This window comes from Phaenicophaeus curvirostris, chromosome 5, assembly GCF_032191515.1.
Source record: "Phaenicophaeus curvirostris isolate KB17595 chromosome 5, BPBGC_Pcur_1.0, whole genome shotgun sequence".
In the NCBI taxonomy this organism is placed as follows: Eukaryota; Metazoa; Chordata; class Aves; order Cuculiformes; family Cuculidae; genus Phaenicophaeus; species Phaenicophaeus curvirostris.
The window spans coordinates 29,677,780-29,703,272 of NC_091396.1; the positions used below are offsets into that span (position 1 = coordinate 29,677,780).

Sequence of the window (25,493 nt, forward strand, 5' to 3'; positions counted from 1 at the left end):
TTTCCTGCTTAAATAAGTCAAGTATTTTGAGGCAAAAAAAAAAAAAAAGTGCTAGGAACAAAATACTGCAATAACAGTAACAATAATATTCTCAAGCTATAAAAAAACCTAAACCAAACGTGCAACCACATTTTGCATTTCGCAGAGCAAGCCCTAACTTTAACATATTGCAATGACATTGTATTAAAAGCTAGAGATTTGTTCTTTGGCTTTTGGAGGGATGATTGAGAGGTACTGGTCACTTTATACAATCGCACTTTCCAGTACTCCACATAATTAGCTAGAATTACTCCAATGCTGTATTCAAGAGATTTGGGAACTTTCTAGAGGAAAACAAACTAATAAAAGATAAACCCTAGAACACCCCACTTCCACCACACATTAATCTCTAGAAAAGTTTGGAGAGGCAGCAGGGAAGGAAACAAATTACAATCTTGGACTTTGAACTGCTGCACAGGGCAGAACCATTATCATTATCATCATCATCATCATCCCCCCTTTACAAAAAAATTTACATTCAAAAGGGTAAAAACAGTAGAAGCTAGCAATGTTACCAGCTTCTCTTTTAGGGTGTTAAATGGATGAACAGGTATTTTGGTGAATGGCTCACACAGCTACATTGTAAACCATTCATTTCCTACCAACCTCTTGAACACCTCTCACTTATTGGGAAGATCAGGTTTCAGATGCTAGAAAATATTTTTTTTGTTTTTATAGTTCAAGGTTCCAAATTTGCTCTTTCTACTATAAGAAGATTCTAATACATCCTCTCACAATTCACAGAAATACCATATGGCCAAATTTTTTGCTTTAATTGCAAACTGGATTTAATATTTTACATGAAGAATATTTACATTAGTTCTTTTTGGATATGATCTGAAAAAGAACATTAATTTTTCATGATACAACAATAGAAAGCCACCTAAAATTTTGCCTTAGTTAAACTCTAACAGACGAGTGTGAGACAGATGGAAAGAGTACAGATCCCCCACTATATGCCAAAGTGTATTAGAATGGACCAAGAATCCTCCACATTAATAACACACGTGCATTGGTCTTCACTGTGAGTAGAAAATAAGACACATGGAGAATTCCACACATAGATAGCGCTAGACTGTTCTCTATAAAAATGACTCCAGTTCTACACAATTCCAAAGTGGATGAAGATTTTACTTTTCCAGAATACTATCCCAGAAGGCAAGAAAATTGACACAAACCTCCTCACTTCTACAGCTCATCCTTATGTTCATAAACAGCTTTGGAAAAAAACCTACTCTTCAGAACAAGATTGGTTTTGTGATCCAAAATGATCAGTCACCAGGATTTGTGCAATCATGCAATCATACTATTAATAGAAGTAGTGGCTCAAAAATCTGAAGCCAAGACAGGCAGCGAGGTTGAGACTACAGCTGTTTATGAAATGTTAACGGGGCATTTCACTCAGTTCTGAGGCAAAATTAACAGCTTCATGTACTGACCTTTTGATTTAATTGCCTGCTATAATACTCTGATAGTTTAGCAGTTCAAAATATCAACATTGTTAACACACTGATATACCGATTCAGTTTCACTCCTGACTCTAATTTACTGCATTGCTCATTCTTATTTAGTACTTCAGATGGCAGCTATAAGTGAGACTTGCTTGCATATGCTGTGCATTTTGTCCATTAGGAACAAAAAGAACACATTTACGTCACTCTTGCAGTTCAAATCCCTATTGCTAGACTAAAACACATTCACTAGCAATTGAAAATGATGTATTTTCTGACAGAGGCTTCCCACTGGCTCTCCTTCACCCTAAAATGCCTTTACCTTTGGATGATGCACATTACTTACAGTTACTGTGCCAAGGAATATGGTAAAACTATTGTTGCCCCATCATATATGCAAACAGCCTCAGAGAAAATCAGGTGGCTATTGACGCACTTCATAACGTTATTGTATTAGCAAGATCCACTGATAAAAGGTTTCCCACACTTAAGTTACAAGAACCTTTCTTACGGTATTCACCAGGCACTTGGAGGCTATTGATGCTGCCATTAACAGCATATGCTGTGCACACATACAACACTTAGTGACAGAATGATTTGCAGGGCTTGGAGTAGGCTAGAGAAAAAAGATGCTGAGCTGTCTAAGTAACATCTCATTATATCATATGAAAACAGTGAAGAGGAAAGAATAGGGCAGAGGGAGAAGCGGAATAAAAACAATTTAAATACCTTTCATGCTGTTTCTAGGAGACCATGTAACATACCTGCTGAATGGAAGATGCCCATTGCCAGTAGCAGGCATGCTGTAGAAGTCATACAGAAATGGGGGAGCAGGGAGGATGAAAGAGGGAAAAAGGGGGCACCCAAAAACACTGGTTGAATATTACTACTATTTCTTATTGCTGACATCTCCCAAGGAACAAAATTCAATAAAACATGAGGAAGCCAATATATCCACTGGAAAACCTAAACAAAGAGGAATCTTAACTTTTACTTATGACTATAAGTTAAACAGAAACACAGTACTAGAACTTGGAGAGATGTAAAAGTGTATTACAACTCAACCAGAGGTACTAAGGTAGACTTTGCACAAAAGAGTGAGCTGACACTCCAGGTTTTTTTTGTTTGCAGAAACAAGAACTCTTCTGGCCAACACAAGAGTATGGCTGTGCAGAATCTCTGCCTTAAAAAGAGACAGATGATACTGAAATGCTGCTTTTCAGCCTCAGGCCATTTACAGAAGTAGCTCAAGAAATGTTTTTACAGATGAGAGGACATGCCAGGTACATAAAGTCCCAGCTCCAAAGAACAGACAGCTTCATTGCTGATTTCTTTCTCTGCTTTGTAATAAACCTGTCCTTCGATTTGAAGTTATCTGACAAATCCAATCACCACTTCAAGGACTCAAAAAAAAAAAAAAAGCCTGACAAGTTATACATCAGGCAGTTTTGGATTATTTATACATTAGGGTCACATTGTTTCAATTTTGAATTATTTCCTACCTCCTAAAGCTTAAAAAGTTACAATTTTCTTTTTCACCATCCTAATTTATAAATAAGAACAGCTATTTCCTTTTCATACACACAGACTACTACAGTTCAAGGAAGGCCAAATTCATTGACACAGAATAAGTCAAGAGTAGAGCCAGGAATAGATTATAGGTGCTCCAGTTCCCAGTCTTTCACTTCAGCTGCAAGACCACAGAACTGCAGAAATGAATCCAGGCTGAGAACTGGCCATTAAACAAAAAAATTAGACCATTTAAAAAGCAATCTGTGAAAGGATTTGACTGTTGGGCCAAGCAAGGCAGCACACTGAAGAGAGTGATTTGACTTGGGAAAGCAGAAGAGCGTTTACCAGACAGCACAGTTTTGCACCGCGAGCCTCACAGAACCTCTCGAAGATATTAGTCTGGTAGACTATCTACCTACGCACACACAGGTACGTAGGTAACAGAAGATTCCCAGTGCCACAGGAGACTTTAGTAGTTACTTATACCAGAAAGATCAACCATTTTGGGTACAGAGCTTAACACTGAAAGGAAACAGAGTTGTTATTAAATGCACCATTTGCCGGTTATTTCTTTATGGTTAATTGCATATAAGCTGTCTGGAGACAAACTTACTAAATGTTACTTGCAAGAAGAGGATGCAAAATACATACAGCTCAAATATGCAGCACTTAAAGCTTGGCATGGTGCTTATTGTAGTAAACATTTAGACAACAATAAAACTTTGTCTCTGACGGAAACTATTTCCTCTAAAGAATACTTTAAGCAAACTAATTGGAAGTGCCACACATTCATTAAAAATGGATCTGTTTATAGGAATATACCTTTTAAAAGTACCTCTATCATGGACTTGAACTCAATGACTTACATCTCAGATGAGATGCTTAAATAGCTGTGTTCTTCTGGCATCTGCTGGCTTCAAGAAATCACTGTGTTCTTGTAAGAGAATACCCCAACATTAAGACGGTATGAAGTTAGAAGTCTAATTAATTTCAGAAATCTTGAACTCATGGTAGTACCTCTCCTGAAATGCAACTGTACTTCTTTTTCTGAGCTAGATTTGTACAGATAATACATCTAGGTAATATACTTGTATCCAAGGACAATCCTGAATGAGTGATCCACAAAGCTCCTAGATACTTTGGGTTAGAGATTCCCAAACTGTGGATAAGGAGACCTAAAGCTTCCCACAGAAGTACACAATATACTTTTATGTTGCAGAAGCTATAAAACAGCAGAAAAGGCTATATGCCTCCATGGAGGTAGACTATAAGGCTCACACAAGATACTGTGTTCTAAATTGGTGCAAATCATCTGATTTACAGTAACTATCTGTGTGTGCTCTTTACCCACAGCGAGCGTAAAACAATTTGAATTAGGAACACCACAGTTATTTGGAAAGTAAATTTCCCACAATTTGTTACATACTGCAGAGCTGCTAAGACCCATTGCTTTTAATAAAGCTTTACTCCACAAGGCCCAATCTGTCTGCAACAAAGAAGGAACATCTCTGTTAGGTCTGATAACTGTGGAAAAGATAGCAGATGTTTCAGACACAAGACTTGCACTCATTGCCAAATTGGTCGTAGTAGGTTGGCTGATAAAATTTTAATGCTTAGTATTTAAAGATCATGGAAGAAAAAAATGGTTTGTAAACTCCCCAAAGCAGCTACTGGTGTTAACTAATGGCACAGCTTTTCAATCAGACCACACCACCTTGCACTAAGCTTTAGTATAAGCAGTACTAGTTAGCAACATAGGAACTGCAGTTAGCAAAGAAGAGGATGCAAAACACGGTGCAGCTCAAGTGTACAGCACTTAAATCTTGGCATGGTGGTTATTGCAGAAAACATTTAGACAAAACTAAAACTTTGTCTCTGATGGAGACTGTTCCCTCTGAAGAATACTTTAAGCAAACTAGTTAGCAAAGGAACTGCAGTCATACCCCAGTATCTACTAAGGATGCATGCTCAAAATGCATAAAATTAGCAGTCTGACAGAGTAAAGGTACTCTTTCCATACGAATTAGCGTAATAGACGGGGTATATATGCAGGAACTTCAGAAAAAGGCAATAAACACACAGAGACAGTATGTATGAGGTACAGCATCACAGAATGGTTGAGGTTGGGAGAGTCCTTCGGACATTATCTGGTCCAACTCCCCTGCTCAAGCAAGGTCACTTAAAACAGGTTGCACACAACCACATTCAGACAGCTTTTTCAGTAACTACAAGGTCACCATTAAAAAGTGTTTCCTTATGTTCAATCATGTTTAAGTTTGTGTCTTGTGCCTCCTGTTGTCATTGGGCATTACTGAAAAGAGCCTGCTTCAATCTTCTTTACATTCTCCCTTCTGGTATTTGTACATGTTGATAAATTCCTCCTTGATCATTCTCCAGGCTGAACAGTCCCAAATCTCTCAGTCTTTCCTCACAAGAAAGACGCTCCAGTCCCTTAATAATCTTTGTGGCCTTTTGCTGGTGTCTTTTCAGTACGTCCATTTTTCTCTCATACTATGGAGCCCAGGACTGGCCACACCAGCGCTGAATAAAAGGGAAGGATCACTTCCCTCAATCTAGTGGCAACAGGATGGAGAAGCAGGAATAAAGTTGGGTCACTGATTCATCAAATAGAAGAGATCAAGATGTGAGTAGTTCAACAAAGGAGACACTGCTGTTTCACAACTGATTATGTTACAGAAGATTTAATCACCATCACATTTCATTGCCATCACCTCCCTTGTGTAATTTAATGGAAAAGGACAGAAAAGTAAGGCAATGACAATAATTAACAGTACACTGTATTAAATGATCAGCAACAGAACTCTGAAACAGGAGATAAAATAGCAACAGATATAGCAAGGTGTTGCTTTACCTGGGTAACTGCATCTATTTCTCTCACTATTTAACAGCAAATATAGGGAGGTGATTCCGGTCCTCTACTCCACTCTTGTGAGACCTCATCTGGAGCATTGTGTCCAGTTCTGGAATCCTCAATATAAGAAGGATATGGAGCTATTGGAACGGGTCCAGAGAAGGCTACAAGGATGATCAGAGGGCTGGAGCATCTCCCATACGAGGACACCCTGAGAGAGTTCGGGTTGTTCAGCCTGGAGAAGAGAAGGCTCTGAAGAGACCTTACAGTGACCTTCCAGTACCTGAAGGGGGCCTACAAGAAAGCTGGGGAGGGATTTTTTATAAAGGCTTGTAGTGTCAGGACTATGGACAATGGGTATTTAGTCTAGATTTAGATTTAGTCTGGACATAAGGAGGAATTTCTTCACTATGAGAGTGGTGAGGCACTGGCATAGGTTCCCCAGGGAAGCTGTGGCTGCCCCAATCCCTGGAGGTGTTCAAGGCCAGGTGGGATGGGGCTTTGAACAGCCTGTTCTAGTGGGAGGAGGTGCCCCTGCTCATGTCAGAGGGAGTTGGAACTGGGTGATCTTTAAGATCCCTTCCAACTCAACCCATTCTATGATTCTATGATTCCAGATCACATAGAACCTGCCTGAGAATAGCTCAGTGCTCAAACATGGATCAGCAACGTGGATTCAGTGCTGAATCCTTGCAAAGCGGAAAGTACTTCCTAACACTTAGGAGGGACTCCCTGCCCTGCGCTGTTTGGCGACAGTAACTCTGCCACACACGCAGCCTCCCCTGGGAAGCCTTTAAGCACGCTAGCCTGAGCCACGCGCTAATTCCTACTGCTCCCTTGCACTTGCCTTTTAACTGAGGAGGAAAAAAAACCAAAATGTATGTTAACAAGATCGAAGAGGAAGGAAAGATGAAGGGGGAATAAAAATGTGAATCGGTCAGACAGATAGTGAAGTCAAGAGGTGACACATCATGAGGGGATAAACAGACTTCCCGAGGCAGAAAGTGTGGAAAGCAATGCTTGTAATACTGGAAAGTAGCTTATAGGAAAGGCATTAATAGGTTTAAAAGATTCCTGGCGTTGCCCGGGCTCCCAGCATCGCAGCCCGGGCTCTCAGCATCATTATATATTATAATATTATATTATTATGAATTATAATACTATATTGTTATAATTATATATTATAATATTATATATTAACGCCTTTCCTATAAGCTCCTTCGCCCGGGCTGCGGGCACTGCCGAGCCCGCAGCGCCCCCCCGCGGCCGCCGCCCGCACCTGCGCGGGGCACAGGGTACCAAGGCGAGCGAAGATAAAAAGCCCTTTAGATAACCAATATCACCCGCAGCATCTCGTGCCAGCTGTGCTTTCCACACATTTACGCCTCTGACTTGTTTTAATAGCGAAGAAGTTAACTTTGAAAGGAGATGATCAAAATGTATCCAGGTTACACGCAAATACTGACCGGTGACTGCAAGGATTTCCTGGTTAATCTCCTTTTTAACCCACAAAACTTCTTCCTGTCCCAACTACTGACACAAAGAATTCAGCGCTTGCTGTGCTACCCTGCCTGTTACCCACACGTACAGCTATCTGAGACATTTGCATACACAATGGACTTGCAAAATTGTCCCTTTAATAGTGGAAGGCCATACGGTGACACTGTTCAGAAACACGTCCCTGAAGGGTAACCTGTTATTTCACTGCAATATTTATACAGCACGATGCTTCCAGATCCCCTCCTTTCAGGTGGGGAGTAAATATGCAACATCACTATGATGCAGTCTAGAGAAAGAATGGATTATACTAGAAGGACATAGACTCTGGAGAGCTTTCCATCCCTTACACGCTCGTTATCAAAAGGTAAGCAGAATCTCTAATTCATAGATCCAAGGAAACAAGAGTGCAGCAGTCATGACAACATGGTTTATTTATCACAAAGCATTTAACTAAGAAGATGCTATCAGAAAAAAGTCAGAAATCAGTACAAGAACAACAATAAGAAGATAATGCTTAATGGCATTTAATATCAAAGGAACTTCAGAGATCTATTTCTTTCATAGGGTATTTGGAATAACTCCCGCAATTACATGATCTTCATCACAGGAATTCCACTTGGTCTATGTTGGTAGACAGCAGCTTGTAAGCAAGAATCCTGTTTTTCAGCTCCACTAATACACAGAGTCAGCTATAATTTCAGTATAATCATGATAGTTCTCTTTTAGGAGTAATTTTTCCACCTCTTCTCCCAAGCAGTCTCTAGTTTCAGTTGTGTTCTCAATACCCCTCCTATTTTGCTACTCTTAATGTCATTGTAAACTCAAAAATCACAGTATCTACAGTACCACCGCTTAACCAGAGCAGCTCAACTTTTACCTTTCTTTTTTTTCCACCCAAGCAAAAGTGGGCATATCTAGAGCATGTATTTCTCCCAGACCACCAAACAAGTCACAGAAGTGGAAAACATCATTCAAACCAGCAGGGTTGTGGGCAGAAGCAAACACTCCCAATCACAAAAACTCAGTTTGCAAAAATACACAGGAATGTTAAAAAAAAAAACCCAACACCTTCTAATTACATAATTGAAAGTCATAGTCCAAGGCTATTCCTGACAAACTGATGAGACAGGATGATCTCCTGTGTTTTAGATTTTAGAGAACAGGCTCACAGCTAGTGACCAGAATTCTTATTTCACCAACACATTGGCATTACATGCTGACTGGGCAACACTTAAGGAGGGAGGGAGGAAAAAACATCAAGATTATACCCTCTCTCTGTGTGTGTGTATATATATATAGTAATTACAGCATCTTCCATGTTTATTTCCTTCTGGGTATATAGGAGATGCAAAAAGAAACCTGCCTTACGCTTACCTCTATATACTCTAATTGCCGGAGTGTATATGAAATGTAAGAAAAAGAAACTGAAGCTCAATGAGAAAACAAGAAGGGACGGACCGCAAATTCCTAAAATCACCTACTCGGTCCATATTCCTTTTAAAAATGGCTGTCAGTATAAATGCTGTATCAGCACCTTGTTCTCTTAAAGGAAAAACATAACACACATTTATGTTTCCCAAAAACATGTCACGGTATTTTAGCAATAAGTTGCTAATGAGAATCTGGACACTCTGGGTTGTTTAAGCCTTCCACAATGATTATGACCAACTGAGTTTTAAAAGTCACTGAAATGGAGACAAAAGTTCAAAGCATATCATCACTTGCAGCAATGTTAGCAGCTTCTATCCAAAAGACAGCAACACCTATTTTGTTGCATATGATAAATGGCAATTGCTTAAACTTGTATATCTTACAGTGATATATGCTTTGAGCTAAAGTAAATGTTTTTCTAAAGAAGACCAGTTGCACACGAACCTGATATCCTGTAAGATAAGATAAGGAAGTAGGGAAGCCATATTGCTCTGCTGGCAGAAAAGGATAATTTTTTTACAAGATTGGGCTGCACCCCCTCCTAAGGTCAAAAGTTTACCAACGAGGAGGACTTTGAGCCTTCATCTCTGGACCCCCAGGCGGGGTCCTCATGACCACTCAAAGGACCAACTGCGCATGTGGACGAGGCATGGAGGTATGTTAAGGATGTCTTGAAAAAGAATGAACATGTAAAACATTTTTGGGAGATGAAATGAATATGGATAGATCTGTAATGTAAAAGATGCGTGGTTTTCTCACTTGGTGTGCATGTTTGGAGGAGCAATCCTTCACGCACCCAGCACTGCAGATAAAGAGTACCTGCTTAATATTTGACCATACAGTTGACATTGAGTCAGTATCTCAGAATCCTTACCCAGCCACACCTAGCCTCTCACTTTTGGGGGGAGTGCTAGAATGCAAGGGGGCTTGGAAGCTCCTTCCTTTGAATCACATATATACAATGTCTGCAACGTTTACACAGTGGGGAAAAATCTAATCCCTGTAAAAATCCTGGACATGTCATTACAAACAAGGTTTTTTATTAAAATCAGCATTCTTGAGTCTCCTACTGACTCACAGCGTCTAACTGCCTTCTCCTCAGATGGCTAAAATGGCTTGCAAGAGAGATGGCAGAAAGAAACAAAATCGCTAGTACCTCCAATTTTGGTAACTCTCTGCTGAGGACAACTGCAATAGCAGGATGCTGCAGAGAGAGGTGAGGAAAGAACAGATGACTACTTAGGAAGTTTTCCCTAGTGAAAGCTCAAAACATCACAAACGAGACAGTAGAGGATGCTTTTTATTCCTAAGCGTATAGATGGGATGATCAAGCAGGATAATTTAAAACAGAAACTGTATTATTAAAAGGAATGGAGAACAACGACCGCACCTCAGTGGGTGCAGCTTTCTTTGAATGCAAAAGGCTGGCATTAGCAAAGCCTCTCTCGGAAAACAGGCAGAGGTAGGCTCAAGTCAGACAGACAGACTTAAATAAGACAGACTTCCTTGGCCAGAATGTTTTCCCCAGTTTAATGAAGAGTTTATATTGACTGCTAGTACTGCACCTTCAGGAGCCTCTTCCTGCAGATGAGGAGGCAGCTCTTCGCTTGTTGTCTCGGTTTCATCTTCCACCATTGGTGTTTCTAAGCTGGGCCCCTGCAGAACAGAACAGCAAGAGTGGAAATTGGAGTACAAGGAGCCACAGAAATAATTACAGGATTCGATCATATGGCAGAGAGTAAAGACACAAACCTGGTGAAAAAAAAAACTGATTAAATAAAGGAAGCTGCTAGATTTGTTTGCAAATTACTTGCAGGAAGAGGGGGTGGGGGTGGGAAAAAGAGAGGCGGGAAAATATAGAGGAAAAAAGTGAGGTGGGGAAAATCACAGAGGAGGGGAAAATCAGAGATGTGGGGGAAATTGAAAGGCAGGAGAAAGAGGGAAAAATAAACAGGAAATACAGAGGACAGGGAAAAAATGGGGAAATAAAAAGGGGAGTGGAAAAAAAAAAGCAGAGAAGACAAAAAGAGAGAGGGGAGGGGGGAAATGAGAGGTCTTGTAAAAAGCCTGCAGTGTTGCTGATGGAAGGATGATAGCAGTTACTAGATGTATAGACTTGGAGAGCATTCACTTTTATTTAAGACTGCTTGACCCCGCCTTGCACAGGCAATATTTTCATGACTTGTGGAGCTATAAAGTGTAGTTGCTTTTTCAGCTTCAAACTGCCAGAGGAAAAAAGGATAGAAACAAACCACTGTCTGGTCCTCCCAGCACCACCTTGTTATTTTTAAAAGTAATGGCAGAATAAACACTAGGCATAGCTACAGAGCTCCTTGAAAAATGAAACACTAACCAGTTTTCTTCCTTTGGAACTGAATGCTAGTACAGTCAAGAGTGAAACTGGACACTTCGCAGCCATTAGGAAACAAGGCTTTCTTTGTTTCCTCATTTTGCACATTATAAAGATCATCACGCTTCTAAAATTCTCTCCTTTGCACAAATAGCTTACTTTTGCATCCATTCCCCATTTTTGCAATAAAACAGACATGGAAACAACAAGTACCGCCACACTGGCATCAAGAGTCTGATAGCAGGGAAAGTGAGACGAGTCAGGTGAAGTCCATTGTGTTAGTGCCATCATTGCAGTCATGATTTCTGCCATCCATGTCTATGCAAGCTTTATATAAGCTATTCACCTATTTCTACACATTTAAAAACACTTGGTATCAATAACATCCAGCTTTGGTCAATGAACAGTTCAAACGTTAAGTCATGCCTTGCAGTAGCTACCATGAAAAGTATTTTTACTACAAATGAGAAAGTAGTAAGTTGCCTAACCTAGTCCAATTAAATATCAAATCTCACTTCACCAGAACACTATGAATTAGCTTTCCAGAATGCGTAAACAATTCTAGATAGGAGCAACAAATTGAATACAGAGTATTAATTTTATCACAGGCAACATATTTACATACATTTCTTTCCCAACCATTAATGCTACAGGGAGAAAGGAGAAGACAAGGCTACATTGGTATACCAAATCAGAATGTTTATTTTCCTATAAAAGATGTAGATGTGTAGGACATGAGGAGACAATATTAGCCTTGCAAACATTCTGAAACACAAACGTAAGAACTCCTAAACTAGAAGTGGTCTCGAATCCTTTAACTGTAGCTTCCAGTTTGCAACACCACAATTATCTTAAGTTCTAAAAAGTAACAGAACTCTTTGCACAAGGCAAAGCTTAAGCCCTTACTAACTATTTGATGACAATTCGACTTTCAGAGACTAAGGAAAAGCCAGTAAGAAAAACATTATCTTTCCTTCCTCAAAATAGGCAGTAGCCTCACTTTGCTACCAAACATGCTCAGAAGCTTCTCCCAACAACCACCCATGAGAGTAATTCTCCTTTGGCTTACAGTTGTTGCCATCTACATAAATTTTACAAAAAGCATGTAAAACACTATCAAAAATGAGCAATGACATTATGGGGGTTTTCGCTTATGCATGAACTACTCCCTGGTATTCTCTGGCAATACAATTTTCCCACTATGGTGGTTACCACTGACAACACTTACCCAGAAATAAAGGTTTATCTTAGCAGGAAGTCAGCTTTAGTCCTAAACTAGTATTAACAAATCCAGCTGTGAGGAAAACAAAAGCCCACCAGAGACCAGTCCATGGCTGTGATGCTGTTTACCATCATCTACTTCCCTCCACTTCAAAACTTGAACACTTGCTATTGGAATGCCACAGAAGAAAAATACACAATCCAAAATTACTACTTCCATAGAACATTCTTCATATTTAACAGAAATGGCCAGAATTTTTGAAGGGTTTTTTTTTTTTACCACTCAAAACCAACCACGACACAGCACATTTTGAACTATATTTTGTACACATTTCCTGTCTTTCTCTAGAATCTTCCCCAAAAAAACACCAAAAAAAATTTACATCTTTTATATTTAAAAATTTAATGCTAAAAATTGAAAATACAGTCTAGACTGAAGCATGGCATGTCAAGAAACTACAAACTTAATTTTTACGAGAATTATTTTACAAGAAATCTTAAGATTTCCTAGTTCTTATAATGAAGTTAGACATATCTTCTATAGAATATCCCCGTTCTTATCTTATCAACACCTTATTGTTATACACAGACACCTATAATACAGGGAACCCTTAGGTGAAGCAGTCTCAAACATCGGTGTTTATCAGACTTCAGTGTATCAGTTCAATCATCAAGATCAGTGAATAAGTATGCACAGTGTTGGCACTGAATTTCACTAAGTATAAAAATTAAATGTACAAGAGTAGATGAGATTCTAGGTTCTTGTATCCATACCTAGAAGTAATACCTAAGGCTCAAAAACTGTCAGGTGTTATTAAAAAGATTACCAGGTCTCTTTACAACAGCTTTGTATCTTAGATTAGCATGTCCATTGCTTTTTCCCAGTTATATCTGTTGAGTTCCATTCACCAAGTCTGCTGCAAGCTTGATAATCAGTACCTAAGGTATCTGCAGTCCTGGCAGCACGGTAGCCTACAGCAATCAGAAATTTCAGGAAGCCATCCTCTAAGAAGATTTATAACTAATCTATACTTAAAGTTGTTGGTCCCAAGTGTTTGGGTGTTTTCGCTGGGTTGATTTTGGGGTTTGGTATGATTTTGGATCCCTGACAAACTAATAGGGGAATGGGATGCACACAACTATATGAAGTTAATTGCTTGCAGATAAGCGGCCATGCAGCATCCAGCAATTGATAATCCTCTTGAATAATAATCCTTGAATAATAATTATTTTATCCTCAAATAATCCTCTTGAGCAGCAGCCATGACAGAAGTAACACACACAGACATTACTTTTGCTTTGAGGCTCCTTCTAGGAGCATCTAGTATTCAGAAGATGTATCAACAGTTCAGACATTATTAACTAGACAATATGCTTTCAATTATTTAGGGTTTATATATAGCCTTTTTAATTGAGAATGTGTTTCCATTCCTCACCAGAGCCATTGGGAAAGCAGAGATTTAAACAGGTATTATTACAGGAATAGCCTAGGAACATACAAAAAAAACCTCCTGGCTCTCCAGAGATCATTTCTGCTCTCACAAGCAAGAACATCATACAATTTATTTCAGCAACTGATGAGTTTCTGCCTATTAACACAATTAAGATTTAGTCACAATTTTTATACGTCGTATTTTAAAACAATATCTAAACTGACCAGAAACAAGTCAACTCAAGAAGATGCACTATTAACCCTTCCAAATTGAAGCAACAGATGCGCCAATTCCAAGGTCACTCTGCCCCTCCCAACAGTTCCAATGAACTACAAGGAAACTAAAAATCTTTGTATAAACACAGCAAATTATAAAGATCAAGAGAAAAATCCTACAAGGATTCTCACAGAAACTGCCCAAGAAACATATCCTATGCTCTGATCGCACTGTATGACTGCTGACCTTACACTGCAGTTCTAACTCAAAATTATGGGCTGCGGTGACCCAGTAAATTATATGTTCATTTACAGTCTTATAGTCTTCTAAGAAACACAGTATGTATTTATGGTTGGAGAGAACTTCCAGCATTGAACTAAACAAATGTGACAAATCACCTACAAGCATTTCAGATTACAACTCACCCTTTTCCATGGGATACAATACTTTTGAGAATAATTCTGAACAGAACTTCAGTGACATGCTTATATTTTCAGTACATTTAAAGACTGTACATTTTACAAGTGCTGTGATAAATCCATGCATGACAGAACGAAGGTTGCTATCTAATGAAGGTCAGTATTTTCCACATAGTACTGAATTACATTTATGATGCTGAAACCAAGAGCTGCATTTATCACCACATTTGTATTGACAAATTATTTCAGCTTTGTCAATCATAAAACCAACCTATACTATCTCCGTCTCAGCAGAGTATTAGGTACTCAAAAACCCTGCATAGTTCAGGAGTTATCGCAACTACTGGTAACCATTATCAGCCCATTTTGCACCTAAGTCAACAGCAACATGAGACTGTCACAGCAAATGCCCAAACAGGTAAGTCAACACTGGAAACAGATACACTTTCTAAAAGGTCCCTACAAACCATCTTGAAAAAACAAAAATATCCCTACCCTCCACTACTACCACTGCTCTTAGGCAGCTTTTAGTCTAAAAGGACTCTACTTTCGTACTTAGCATTAGATTAGTTACAGTACATAATCTTAAACTCAAGTAGAGTCTGCTCATTGACAGTTCACTGAGCCAGGATTAGGCTAATGGATAGGAAAAAATAAAACCCCAAAACAAAGGCTGATGAATGGGAGGGGGCTCAAAGACAAAAGAAAAAAAAAAATCCATCCTCTGAAAAATTATTACTGAAATGAAGTGAGTTTGGGGCAAATAACATCAAGTTTCCTTCAGTTTTTAATTACTAATAAGGACACTCTATAGCTGTTCCCAACCAAGGAGAAAGAAGAACATATCTTACAATTCTGTTCCTTTTTGCCATTTCTACTCAACCCTTAGAAAAACAGTGTTCTTAAAACAAACGAACTGCACAAGCCACAAAAACCAAACCAAAAGAAAACACGCATGAATACTTTTCTCCATTATGCTGAATTTTATCAGTAATCATTTCCCCCTTGCAGAACAGAAGCTGGAGGAACAGATATAAAGCTCAGTCACAACTTCAGCAGCAGTTTAGTGTCTCAGTTTCAAGACTATCCTTTGAAAATTATTCTAAAATCTGCAGCTTTAGCTACCACTTTCTCTGTGCATTTTCAAGTGAACATGGTATTTATTTCCCAACCTAGATCTTCATATTTCCATTCCTGCTTCTGAACACTTTACTCCAGTTTCTCCCTTTCTGACGTTCATCTTCACATTTATTTCTATTCTGGACTTGAGCCCAGAACCTCACTTCTTTCACTGTTCAAAACCACCTAACTCCTTGCAAAGCCTCTCAACAGGCCAGAAAGTCAGACCTACCTTATTCGATGCAATCTCCAACTGCCAGCCTAAACCACATGTCCTCTGTCCTGCCTAACACTGATTTTCAGACCTGGTATTCTCCGCAGGCACAATTCCAATATAGCAATTTAGCAGAGGAAAATTAGTGGCAGCACAGGATTCACCCCTCCACACCTGTGACTTCTCTCATAAGCCTTCCCAGCACGGGTCCAACACCCCTTTTATACATCATCAAATACAACTCAACTGCTAACGAAGGATATACGCATCCCTAAAGTATCACAAGATTCAGTGGGTGCCTAGGAAGAAACAAGTGAAGCAATCCCCAAGCACAGGACAGTTTGTTAAGAATTTTGTGACATTTCAATGCTATTCTTAAAGTATCTTAGTGAAAGCATTACTGGTTTTTTATTCTGTTTAAGTAATGCTTACTGCATGACCGTAAGACTAAAAAACAGTTTCCTGCACATTTGCATACTTTGCCCCTTCTTAACATCACATGAACCCCAGCTCTTCTCATTGCAAGGTAAATTCCTCCAACCTGGTGAGAGATGATGCATTGTCATAGGGCTGCGTGTATGCAGATTGTTACTGTCAGGCACAGTAACTACGAAGCTAACCTTCATCAGTCTTTTCTATAATGACATAATCAATGATAGCATTACTTTGAGATCTCTCTTCTACCCAATTATTGTTATGAAGTTCCTTGGAACTTATCTTTGATATCTCATGTTTAATCAAATTAAATTATTGCACTTCCAATATTTGAAAGTGACTTGTGGATCAGAATGTCCTTTCTGCTTCTACACAATTGCATAGAATCATAGGAAAAGGTTGGAAAAGACCTTTGAGATCATCAAGCCCAACCATACCTATCCGCTAATAAATCATATCCCTAAGCACTTCATCTGTCTTTTAAATACCTCCAGGGATGGAGACTCAAACAACTCCCTTGGCAGCCTAGGCCAATGCCCAATAACTCTTTCGGTGAAGAAATTTTTCCTAATGTCCAATCTGAACCTCCCCTGGTGCAATTTGAGGCCATTCCCACTTACCCTATCACCTATCACTTGGGAGAGGAGACCAGCAACCACCTCTCTACAATCTCCTTTGAGGCAGTTGTAGACAGTGATAAAGTCTCCCCTCAGCCACCTTTTCTGTAGGCTAAACAACCCCAGCTCCCTCAGCCGCTCCTCGTAAAACTTGTTTTCCAGCCCCTTCACCAACTCTGTTGCTCTGCTCTGGACACGCTCCAGCACCACACTGTCTTTCTTGTAGTGAGGGGTCCTAAACTGAACACAGTATTTGAGGACTGCATGAAGTCTCAATACTGAGAGCAGAGACGAGGAGACGAGACGAGACAAGAGGAGACGAGACAAGAGGAGACCAAGAGGAGACGAGACAAGAGGAGACGAGACAAGAGGAGACGAGACAAGAGGAGACGAGACAAGAGGAGACGAGACACTATTGCTCAGACAACCATCCAGTGGAAATACCCAGATAACCAGACAGCGGAAAGAAGTTTAAAACTATCATTGTTCCTTTGTTAGTCAGGCATCTGTTGCTGATGCAGCTTTTACTTCAGCAATGAATTTTCAGCATATTGGGGAATTAAGATTTTAAATTAAAGTTTTCTAAATGTAATAGGAACATTCCACTGAACCTGCCATTGCCATTGATTGAACACCCACACCTTAGGGGTTTCCAGAGTCGGCTGCAGCAGGAAAAGAAATTGATCTGCAATCACAAACATTTTTTTCTTTCCTGTAGCTTTAAGAAAGCCTCTTGATGGATACTTTGCTTTTAATTTTGCAAAACAAGGTTTGCTCACAATGAGAGCTTCTGCTTTGGGTTTGAGCCGAAGGGGAATTTGAGTTGCAGTAATAAATCCCTTAGAACACTAAAGGAAAGTACAGAAATAGAAATGCTGAGGATGACAGCGTAAAATTATAGCACTTTGCTCAAAATATGCTGTAAGAAAGAATGAGAAAAGTTGCTGAGGTTACTTGCTCTTTTCTGCATTTGAACGAATGCCTTAAGGAGGCTACAATTTTAACAACACTTAATTCTGTCTTGACAACAGGACTGGTGGAGGAGGCAATGAGAGTAAGTTTCAATACTGCAAATTTCAAACTAAGATTGAGTTCTGTTGTTCAGAGCAGAAGAGTCCAGCCCTCTTTCTATAGTGATAAAACAACTTTGTACTGCTGGTAATCCTAATTAGGGTTTACTTGGCACAAATAACTTTTCAGTAGCACTAGTGACACCACAATTAATTCTCCATCTAGCAATCCAGTAAACAGTCTGGCTTACACTTTTAGATTTGCAGTTTATATGGGGCATTTAACACCACTTATGCAGCAACAGCCAATACAGTATGTTCAGTGGTAGTTCTGGACTTTGAACTAATTATTGTATTGAATTTTGTCTTGATTGACCAGATATTTTCCATCTGAATTTTACCTACTAAATCAATGTTAGTACAGAAAGCGTTTTTCAGAAAACAAACCAAACAAGCCACACTACATTCTATCCTGAACTGATCCAACCCAAAAAGAACACTCCTCACTCCAAGCAGGTTAACCAGCTTAATTATCAAAAGGATACCACGTAGCAGTGCAAAGGCTGAAAACTTACCCTAAAAGAGACTGCAAAATTTGCTGTCAATTCTAGTTCAAACTATTACTTCAACAAGGCAGGGTATTGCTTTGTCCAGAATGAGTATATATCAAAAAACTGACCATGGTGAATTGCATTTGTTTGAAAAAAAGAAGTTACATGAAGACAAAGTATCATTTCACAACATCACTCAAACATTAGCAATTGTTAAAATCTCATACAGGCTCATACATAGGAAAAACAGTCATTACACAAACACCTAATGGGCTCTGAAACAGCAGTACGACACAGAACGATGTAGGACCAAAGCATAACCCTGCATCACGGCAAATGAATCTGAAAGTAATTAAATAATTACCAACAAAATAACCTGAAAAATATCAATTAACTCATACTGATAACTGAGCATTCACCTATTTAGATAATTTCAATTTCAATATTTTTAGATAATTTCAATTTAGATAATTTCAATGGGAAGAAACTTTCCTGTAATTCACTCTCTGTCCACAAAGGGGAAAGAATAATCACTCAGACAGCTGAGTTGGTGAATTAAAAACAACCAATAACAAGACTTAATGACCTGTGGTTTTATTACAATTCCTACATAACTACAATTAGCAAAAGCAGTATAAACATATTTTCTCTAGCCTTGTCCTTGACAGGTGGATTTAATGGTTAATGCCAGTTTTACTCAGAGTAGAGTAACAAGGTAATGCACGCTGCAGAAAGAATATTTTCCATTTTCCTAACAAGATGTGGAAATAATCACTCCAGAAAGCTGCAGACAGCATGAGAAATGTCTGAAATAAAAAGAAGTCCTTTGTTTAATACTAGAGGCCTGTATTGCAGAGGTCTTCAAGATTTTCTTAGCCATGCAAGACTTGAAAGAAACCCTTCCTATTATCCTTAGTAGGGTCAGAATTTAAAAGAAACAAACAAACAAAAAAAATCCAAAAATACAAACACACACACAAAAAAACCCACACACATGCAAAAAACCCAACAAGCAAAAACCCCAAGTCATGGAAGGACGCATTAGAGCAGTATTCTATAACAGGGGTTTCACATGGCCAACTTGAACTACTCAATTTCCATGCATTTATTTCCTTAAAAGTGCACAACTACTGTTATAACTTAAATGATTTGAAATTTAACTAAGTTTTTCAAGGCCTCTTACAGCTAGAAAATAGTAACTTCTACAATAAAACCTGAATTCAAAGTGCATAAGCACATATACAGCTTGAAAAATACAAGTACTCCCTCCCAAAAGACAGTCACAAGACACATTGCTAGAACAGTCTGAAACAAGTAATCTTGTTAAAATCTTTATTTTGTTTTTTTCTTTAAATTAGACAGAAAACATAAAAAAGCTGCAAATCCATTTGAAGGTAAAAAGTTGTTCCAAAAGCACTGAAAGTCATTTTAAACACTAGAAAATGAGGTTAAAAATAAAATATTTCGTTCAGTCCAGAACTTATTTGTTTCTTTATTTCACCAGGAATTTCAAAATGCATATTCTGCAAAATATGAAACATTTCTGAATTACCTGGGACATTGTAATATGATGTATTTATTGCACAAATTTTAAATTTATTTTGTTGATGGCTAGGTAGTAAAGTCTATTTTCTTCCTTACGAACACCTTCTGAACTCCGTTCAGAGCTCTTTTGGTACAGCATTGCTTGCTGCTCTATAAATTTATTGTTGTAGTGTTTTAACGGCATAACATTTCAGATAATATAATTACTTATTCTACAGAAAAAACACTACACCTTTTGGAATTATCAAGCTCCCCAATATCACCCCAATCCCACGTCTTTAAATTTGACTACAAGCAGTAGCACCCCTTTTATTTCAGGCTTCATATAGATGTTATTTTCTTCCAAACTACCTGCCAGGATTGCAAGATCACAACTTGCTCCATACAAGATTCCAACTTCACTCAGCAACTAAACAGCCATCAAACATAGAAAACAGTTGATCATTATGAACGCAAGCCACACAACTTAACAGTAAAAATTAATTCTGGCAGCAATAACTTTTGGTAGCAGTTGCCTTTTACTTTTGATGATCTGCAAGGTGCACAGACTTCCTCTCCAAAATGATTTGTTTAGATTGAAAGGAAGCAGAACAATTGTACTAGATCTAGTTAGCTCTGCAGAAACATTAAGACTTTAAGATCTGCTAACACAAGCACAAGTCACTTTTAAGACTTCCAGTAAGTTCAACCAGCAATACCTCTTTTGAAAAAACTGCTTAAGAGCTCGACCACTGCCCTCACTAATACAAGCATGTACCTTGCTCAAAAGTTAGAAGGCATGTAATCCCTTCCCATCTTCCTGAAATTCAGCTGAAACACTGGGAAATGAAAACCACCAAAAAGTTTGTAAGGTAGGTCACCAATAAAGAAAACTAAATGCGACTAAACATACGCAAATATTTAAGTCAGAATTATCTACAGAGTATACAATTAATTCATGTTCCTGTTACTCTTATCGCTTACACTCACTCTCCTTCTGCTTCCTACAACTTTAGGTCTACATACCAGGAAAAAAGATTATTATGTAGTCCACAGAACGCAATACCTTTTGTCTCTTCTTTTTCTAAGCTGTTTCTTTCCCAAGAACTTTTCATTTCAACTGTCGAGAGCCCTGCTAAACAGGATCACAGACATGTAGGAAAAAAAAAAGTTACATATACACCAAGTTTTGACAGGTTAATCCATGACACCCTTCAGGAACAGCTGTCTGTAAATGCAAGCAATAGAAATATTTATTCAGGCTTTCCACAACTTTTGTTGCTTCACCTTCAAACTACTTTGCCTTTTTGTGATCTCTACGATTCACATGTCAACATCACAGATCACAGACAAGTAGAAGAACAGAACAACTACAGTGAGTTCACATTCATTCTCTTATAGCTATAAAATTTCTCAAAGGAAAATGTCAGATTTATGGCACCTCTCTTAATCCAAAATACATACCTTAAATGTGAGCACATGCCAAAGCATCATAAGCTCTCATTCTGCTTTGGCTTATCACTTCAATTCAACCAAAAGAGAAGCAGCTACTGAACTGAGATCCCATCTTAAGCTTGCTTTTCCAAACAAGATCTTCAATATGATCTGACACTCTCAATGCCTTTCATTCCTCTTACTCCATATTTAGGTTAGAGCAGTGACAGGCGCAGCATCAGCTGCAGTGCCTGCAGCAGCAACCATACAAGGTAGCCATCAAGGACTATCCTAATGCCTCAATTCATTCATTGGTTGAAGAAAAGGCACAAAGACGTCCTGTTGGCAAGGATGCAAGCACATTCTCCAGTGCTTGCCTAAGACCCGAGAAATCCAGTGCCTAGCCACAACAGAAGAATACTGGAAATGTACTGTATTGTGGGGCAGTAATTGGTGATTGGCAGCATAATGGACAGGTGGGGATTTGGTCATCTCCCCACAATTCTCCATTTCCCTAAACAATGAAACTGCTCTCCCCACCTGACAGACCCGCTACCCAGGCTCCTAATACAGCCTGAAAAAGTGTATTTCCTTGCCATTGACACGATCTGCTCTTTAAGGAAAGCAAACGCTCTTGGCATATTCATCACATATCACCTAAATATTCCTACATTTAGGAACAGTCCACTTCTGAGCTGATTGCCTCATTCCTGTCCTGTGGTGCAGGAAATATGGGTTTCAACCAGTTTTATATTTTGCATAGCCTGAAAGGACCCACAAACTTCAGCACTGCCATTGTTTTAAAGAGATGGGAAAAGAAGCAAAGTACACAAGAGAATATCTTGAATCCAATAAAGCTACAACACTGCAAGCTTTAAGTATGACTTTACCATGCTACTTTATTTCGCTCTACCTTTTTAGTAGGAAACTTATGCTATTTGATTTACTTAAAGAATACATGAAGCTTTAGTTTCCTCAGCAACAATCAGACGTTAGTGATGGATTCTGAAAGGATCACTCCCACAGCAGAATTCCCCCGACATTACCAGTTACCTCTCTTCACCTGTTTCTTCATTAATTCTGCATTAATTTGTCTTACTTTGACAACACTGCCTTCTCAGCAACCTACTAGCCAGCATCAATGAGAAAGACTCAAAATCAACACTGCTAAAAATGCACAAACTCAGATGTATTTCCCAAGATGTAACAACAATTAGGGGAGAAATAGGCAAGACGACTTTGCAAAAAGCTTGGTTCTAGTGCAAGTCCTGCAACGAGTAACAACTTAAAACTTTGCTTTATAAAGTCACACCAGGCTATTTGCGAGCAAGTCCAGAAGAGGACTCCGAATCCAATTCCAACACCTCGCAGACACTCCCCAATCCCACTTCTCCTTTCCTCCCCATTTTAAGGGGTAAAAAATTGTGTACAAACACTGTGATGCATTCCACTTTTTAATTAAAAAGGTAATTATCCCCCCTCAGATTAACACTTTAAATCATGCCTCTACAACAATCTTACACAGAGGAAACTGAGGCAACTGCTACAGCAAAAGAAATTGACCACTCAGAGAAAAAACTGAAACGCTCTATACAGTGCTTAGATTGCTTAAAAAATAAAAAAATACCTTCCCTCAACTACACACACATTTTCCTTGCAATCTAAACAGCTCCATTCACATCTGGCTATATTTTGACTGAGACCACCCAAAATAGCCACGAGCTTTCCCCACTCTATCAGGGCAAAAGAGGAATTCAGCAGAAGTAATGGGCTTAGCAAGAATAATCAACAGTTTACGCTGTGTGCAGGAAGCTAAGAAACTGTGTGCAACAGCAGCTAAAGAAAATCTTTTCATTTTCAGCTCCATTTCATGTTCCATTCAGCCAGCACTTTGAGGTTTTTGTTTTGCTGTATAAGTCAACAACACATCCAGTGACATAGCACAGCTTACCAATAACAGCCTTACACATGTTATCCCACACTATTTGAACTAACAAGCATTCAGAAAGAAAGCAAAAAAAAAAAATTACTCTTCAGGCTTTGAACAAAAACAAAACAAATACATGCCACTGCATAGAAGGAAACTTTCTTTTTGTATATTTTTATTTCATGTACTTGGAAATTGACCCTTTTCTTTCCTCTGCCAGCTGTGCAGACACTGACAGCGGAAAGTCCCTCGTGCACAGCGATTATGTTAATCTGAGGGACCAACACCGGCGCACTGCCCAGAACCCAAACTTTTCCAAGCTGGAAAACTCGTAATGCACACTGACTCATTTTGGAGGCTTGAGGAAGGCCCATGCCAAATCTCTCCATCATCACAGGCACAGACTGTGTCTCTGTACAGTTTCTGCCTCAAAGAGCTCACAACCCAGCTCATCGATACATTTTTTTTCTGCAAGACAAATTTAGGATGTGAGAATTAATTGGTAAGTTTTGCTGCAGGTGGTTTGTATGTTTAATTATCCTGTAATATAAATCTGTCCTGTATTAAGAAATAATATGCAGACAATCTCCAGACACAGCTAAATAACCTTTAAGAATAAACACTCTCTTTCAGTTGCAAGAATTTATTGATATGCTTAGTTGTCTTGTAAGATGTAGCTGGTTTAGGTCAAGAGATAACCTGCCTTAGGGCTGTGAGAATTTATTGATATGCTTAGTTGTCTTGTTAGATATAGCTGTTTTAGGTCAGGAGATAACCTGAAGGAAGTCTCCAGGCACGGTCGGATAACCTAAAAGAAACAATAAAGACATTCTTTGAGGACTTACACGGTTCTTTGTCTAAAACTAGTCTATATACCCACTGCTTCTGTAAGATGGGATGCCTTGCTTAGAAGGGCATCCGATTCAGCGCTGAACTGTAAAATAAAAATATTATCGTCTTTGCTTCGAGGACTTTGTCATGTTTTCCCAGTGAATCAGTGTTTCTCACAAGGAGAACGGGGAGCGCCTGGCATTTCAGACCGATTAACGACAGGGAGCGCTTTGAAAGGTCACACACCTGCAAATTAAACAGACAGGTCAGAATACGAGGGACAGAGGGCAGCGCTGACCCCAGGCTTTCACGAGGTGCGTGGATCTTTCTTTTTTTCCTCCCAGGAGCAGCGCAGCCCCCGGGGAGCCCGAAGCTTCTGGAAGTTGGGGTTTGTTCAGACAGCGAGCGTGCACACCCCCATTTCCCCCCCGCCTTCCCCATCCCGCCAGCGTCACCTTCATGCCGCGTCCCCCGGCAGCACCGTCCGTGGGCTGAGTCCCCGTGTCCCCCGGCGCTGGGACTGCCGATGCTCCCGCCCGCTGCAAACACCGACCCGGCACGGGAAAGGAATGGCGGGCGAAGAGGGGGGGTGGTCAGCGCCATGGCCACCCGGGCCGGAAGAGGAAGCGCGGGGGGTCAGCGCCGCCATGTTGGGGGAGCGCGGGGATGCTGCAGGAGGCCGGGTTGGCGCGCTGTCACCTGCCCCAGAGCCGGGATCCAGAGAGGGACGGAAAATAAAAGAGCCCTCTGTCTCACCTGCCGCTTTAAAGCTGAGAAAAGTAGTTGCTGAAGGAAAAAAAATTTTGTTATAAGATGCTGAAATACTCTGTATTTGAATATTATCAAAGAATAGTTTGGATTTGAAGGGGCCTTAAAGATCATCCAGTTCCCACCCAGCTGCCATGGGCAGGGAAACCTCCCACCAGACCAGGCTGCTCAAAGCCCCAGCCAACCTGGCCTTGAACACCTCCAGGCATGGGGCATCCCAAACTTCTGTGGGCAACCTGTGCCAGTGCCTCACATGTAGTCTTCATTTACTGTATTATGTCTAACTCCCCGAATTACAAAATACAAACATATGAGATAAAATCATATAATCACCAGGTTGGAAAAGACCTCCAGGATCATCGAGTCCAACCATTCCTATCTGCCACTAAACTATGTCCCTGAGCACTTTGTCTACCCATCTTTTAAATACCTCCATAGATGGTGACTCCACCACCTCCCTGGGCAGCTTGTTCCACTGCCTGATGACCCTTTCTGTGAAAAATTTCTTTCTAATATCTAGTCTGAACCTCCCCTGCTGTAGCTTGAGGCCATTCCCCCTTGTCCTATCACTTGTCACTTGGGAAAAGAGGCCAGCTCCCTCCTCTCTACAACCTCCTTT

At 39.6% G+C, this 25,493-nt stretch overlaps 1 protein-coding gene across 1 annotated transcript in view; it reads right to left on the bottom strand.

The window, feature by feature from the left end:
• LOC138721239 (transmembrane protein 263-like) overlaps window positions 1-24,712 on the bottom strand; it is a 213,716-nt gene extending 189,004 nt beyond the window's left edge. Inside the window, exons 1-2 of the mRNA XM_069858134.1 lie at window positions 24,562-24,712; window positions 10,371-10,461 (exon numbers count right to left, since the gene is read on the bottom strand). Of these exons, the coding sequence (XP_069714235.1) occupies window positions 10,371-10,461; window positions 24,562-24,567 (97 nt within the window). The 5' untranslated portion in view covers window positions 24,568-24,712. The remainder of the gene's footprint in view (window positions 1-10,370; window positions 10,462-24,561) is intronic.
• Window positions 24,713-25,493: the final 781 nt, after the last annotated feature.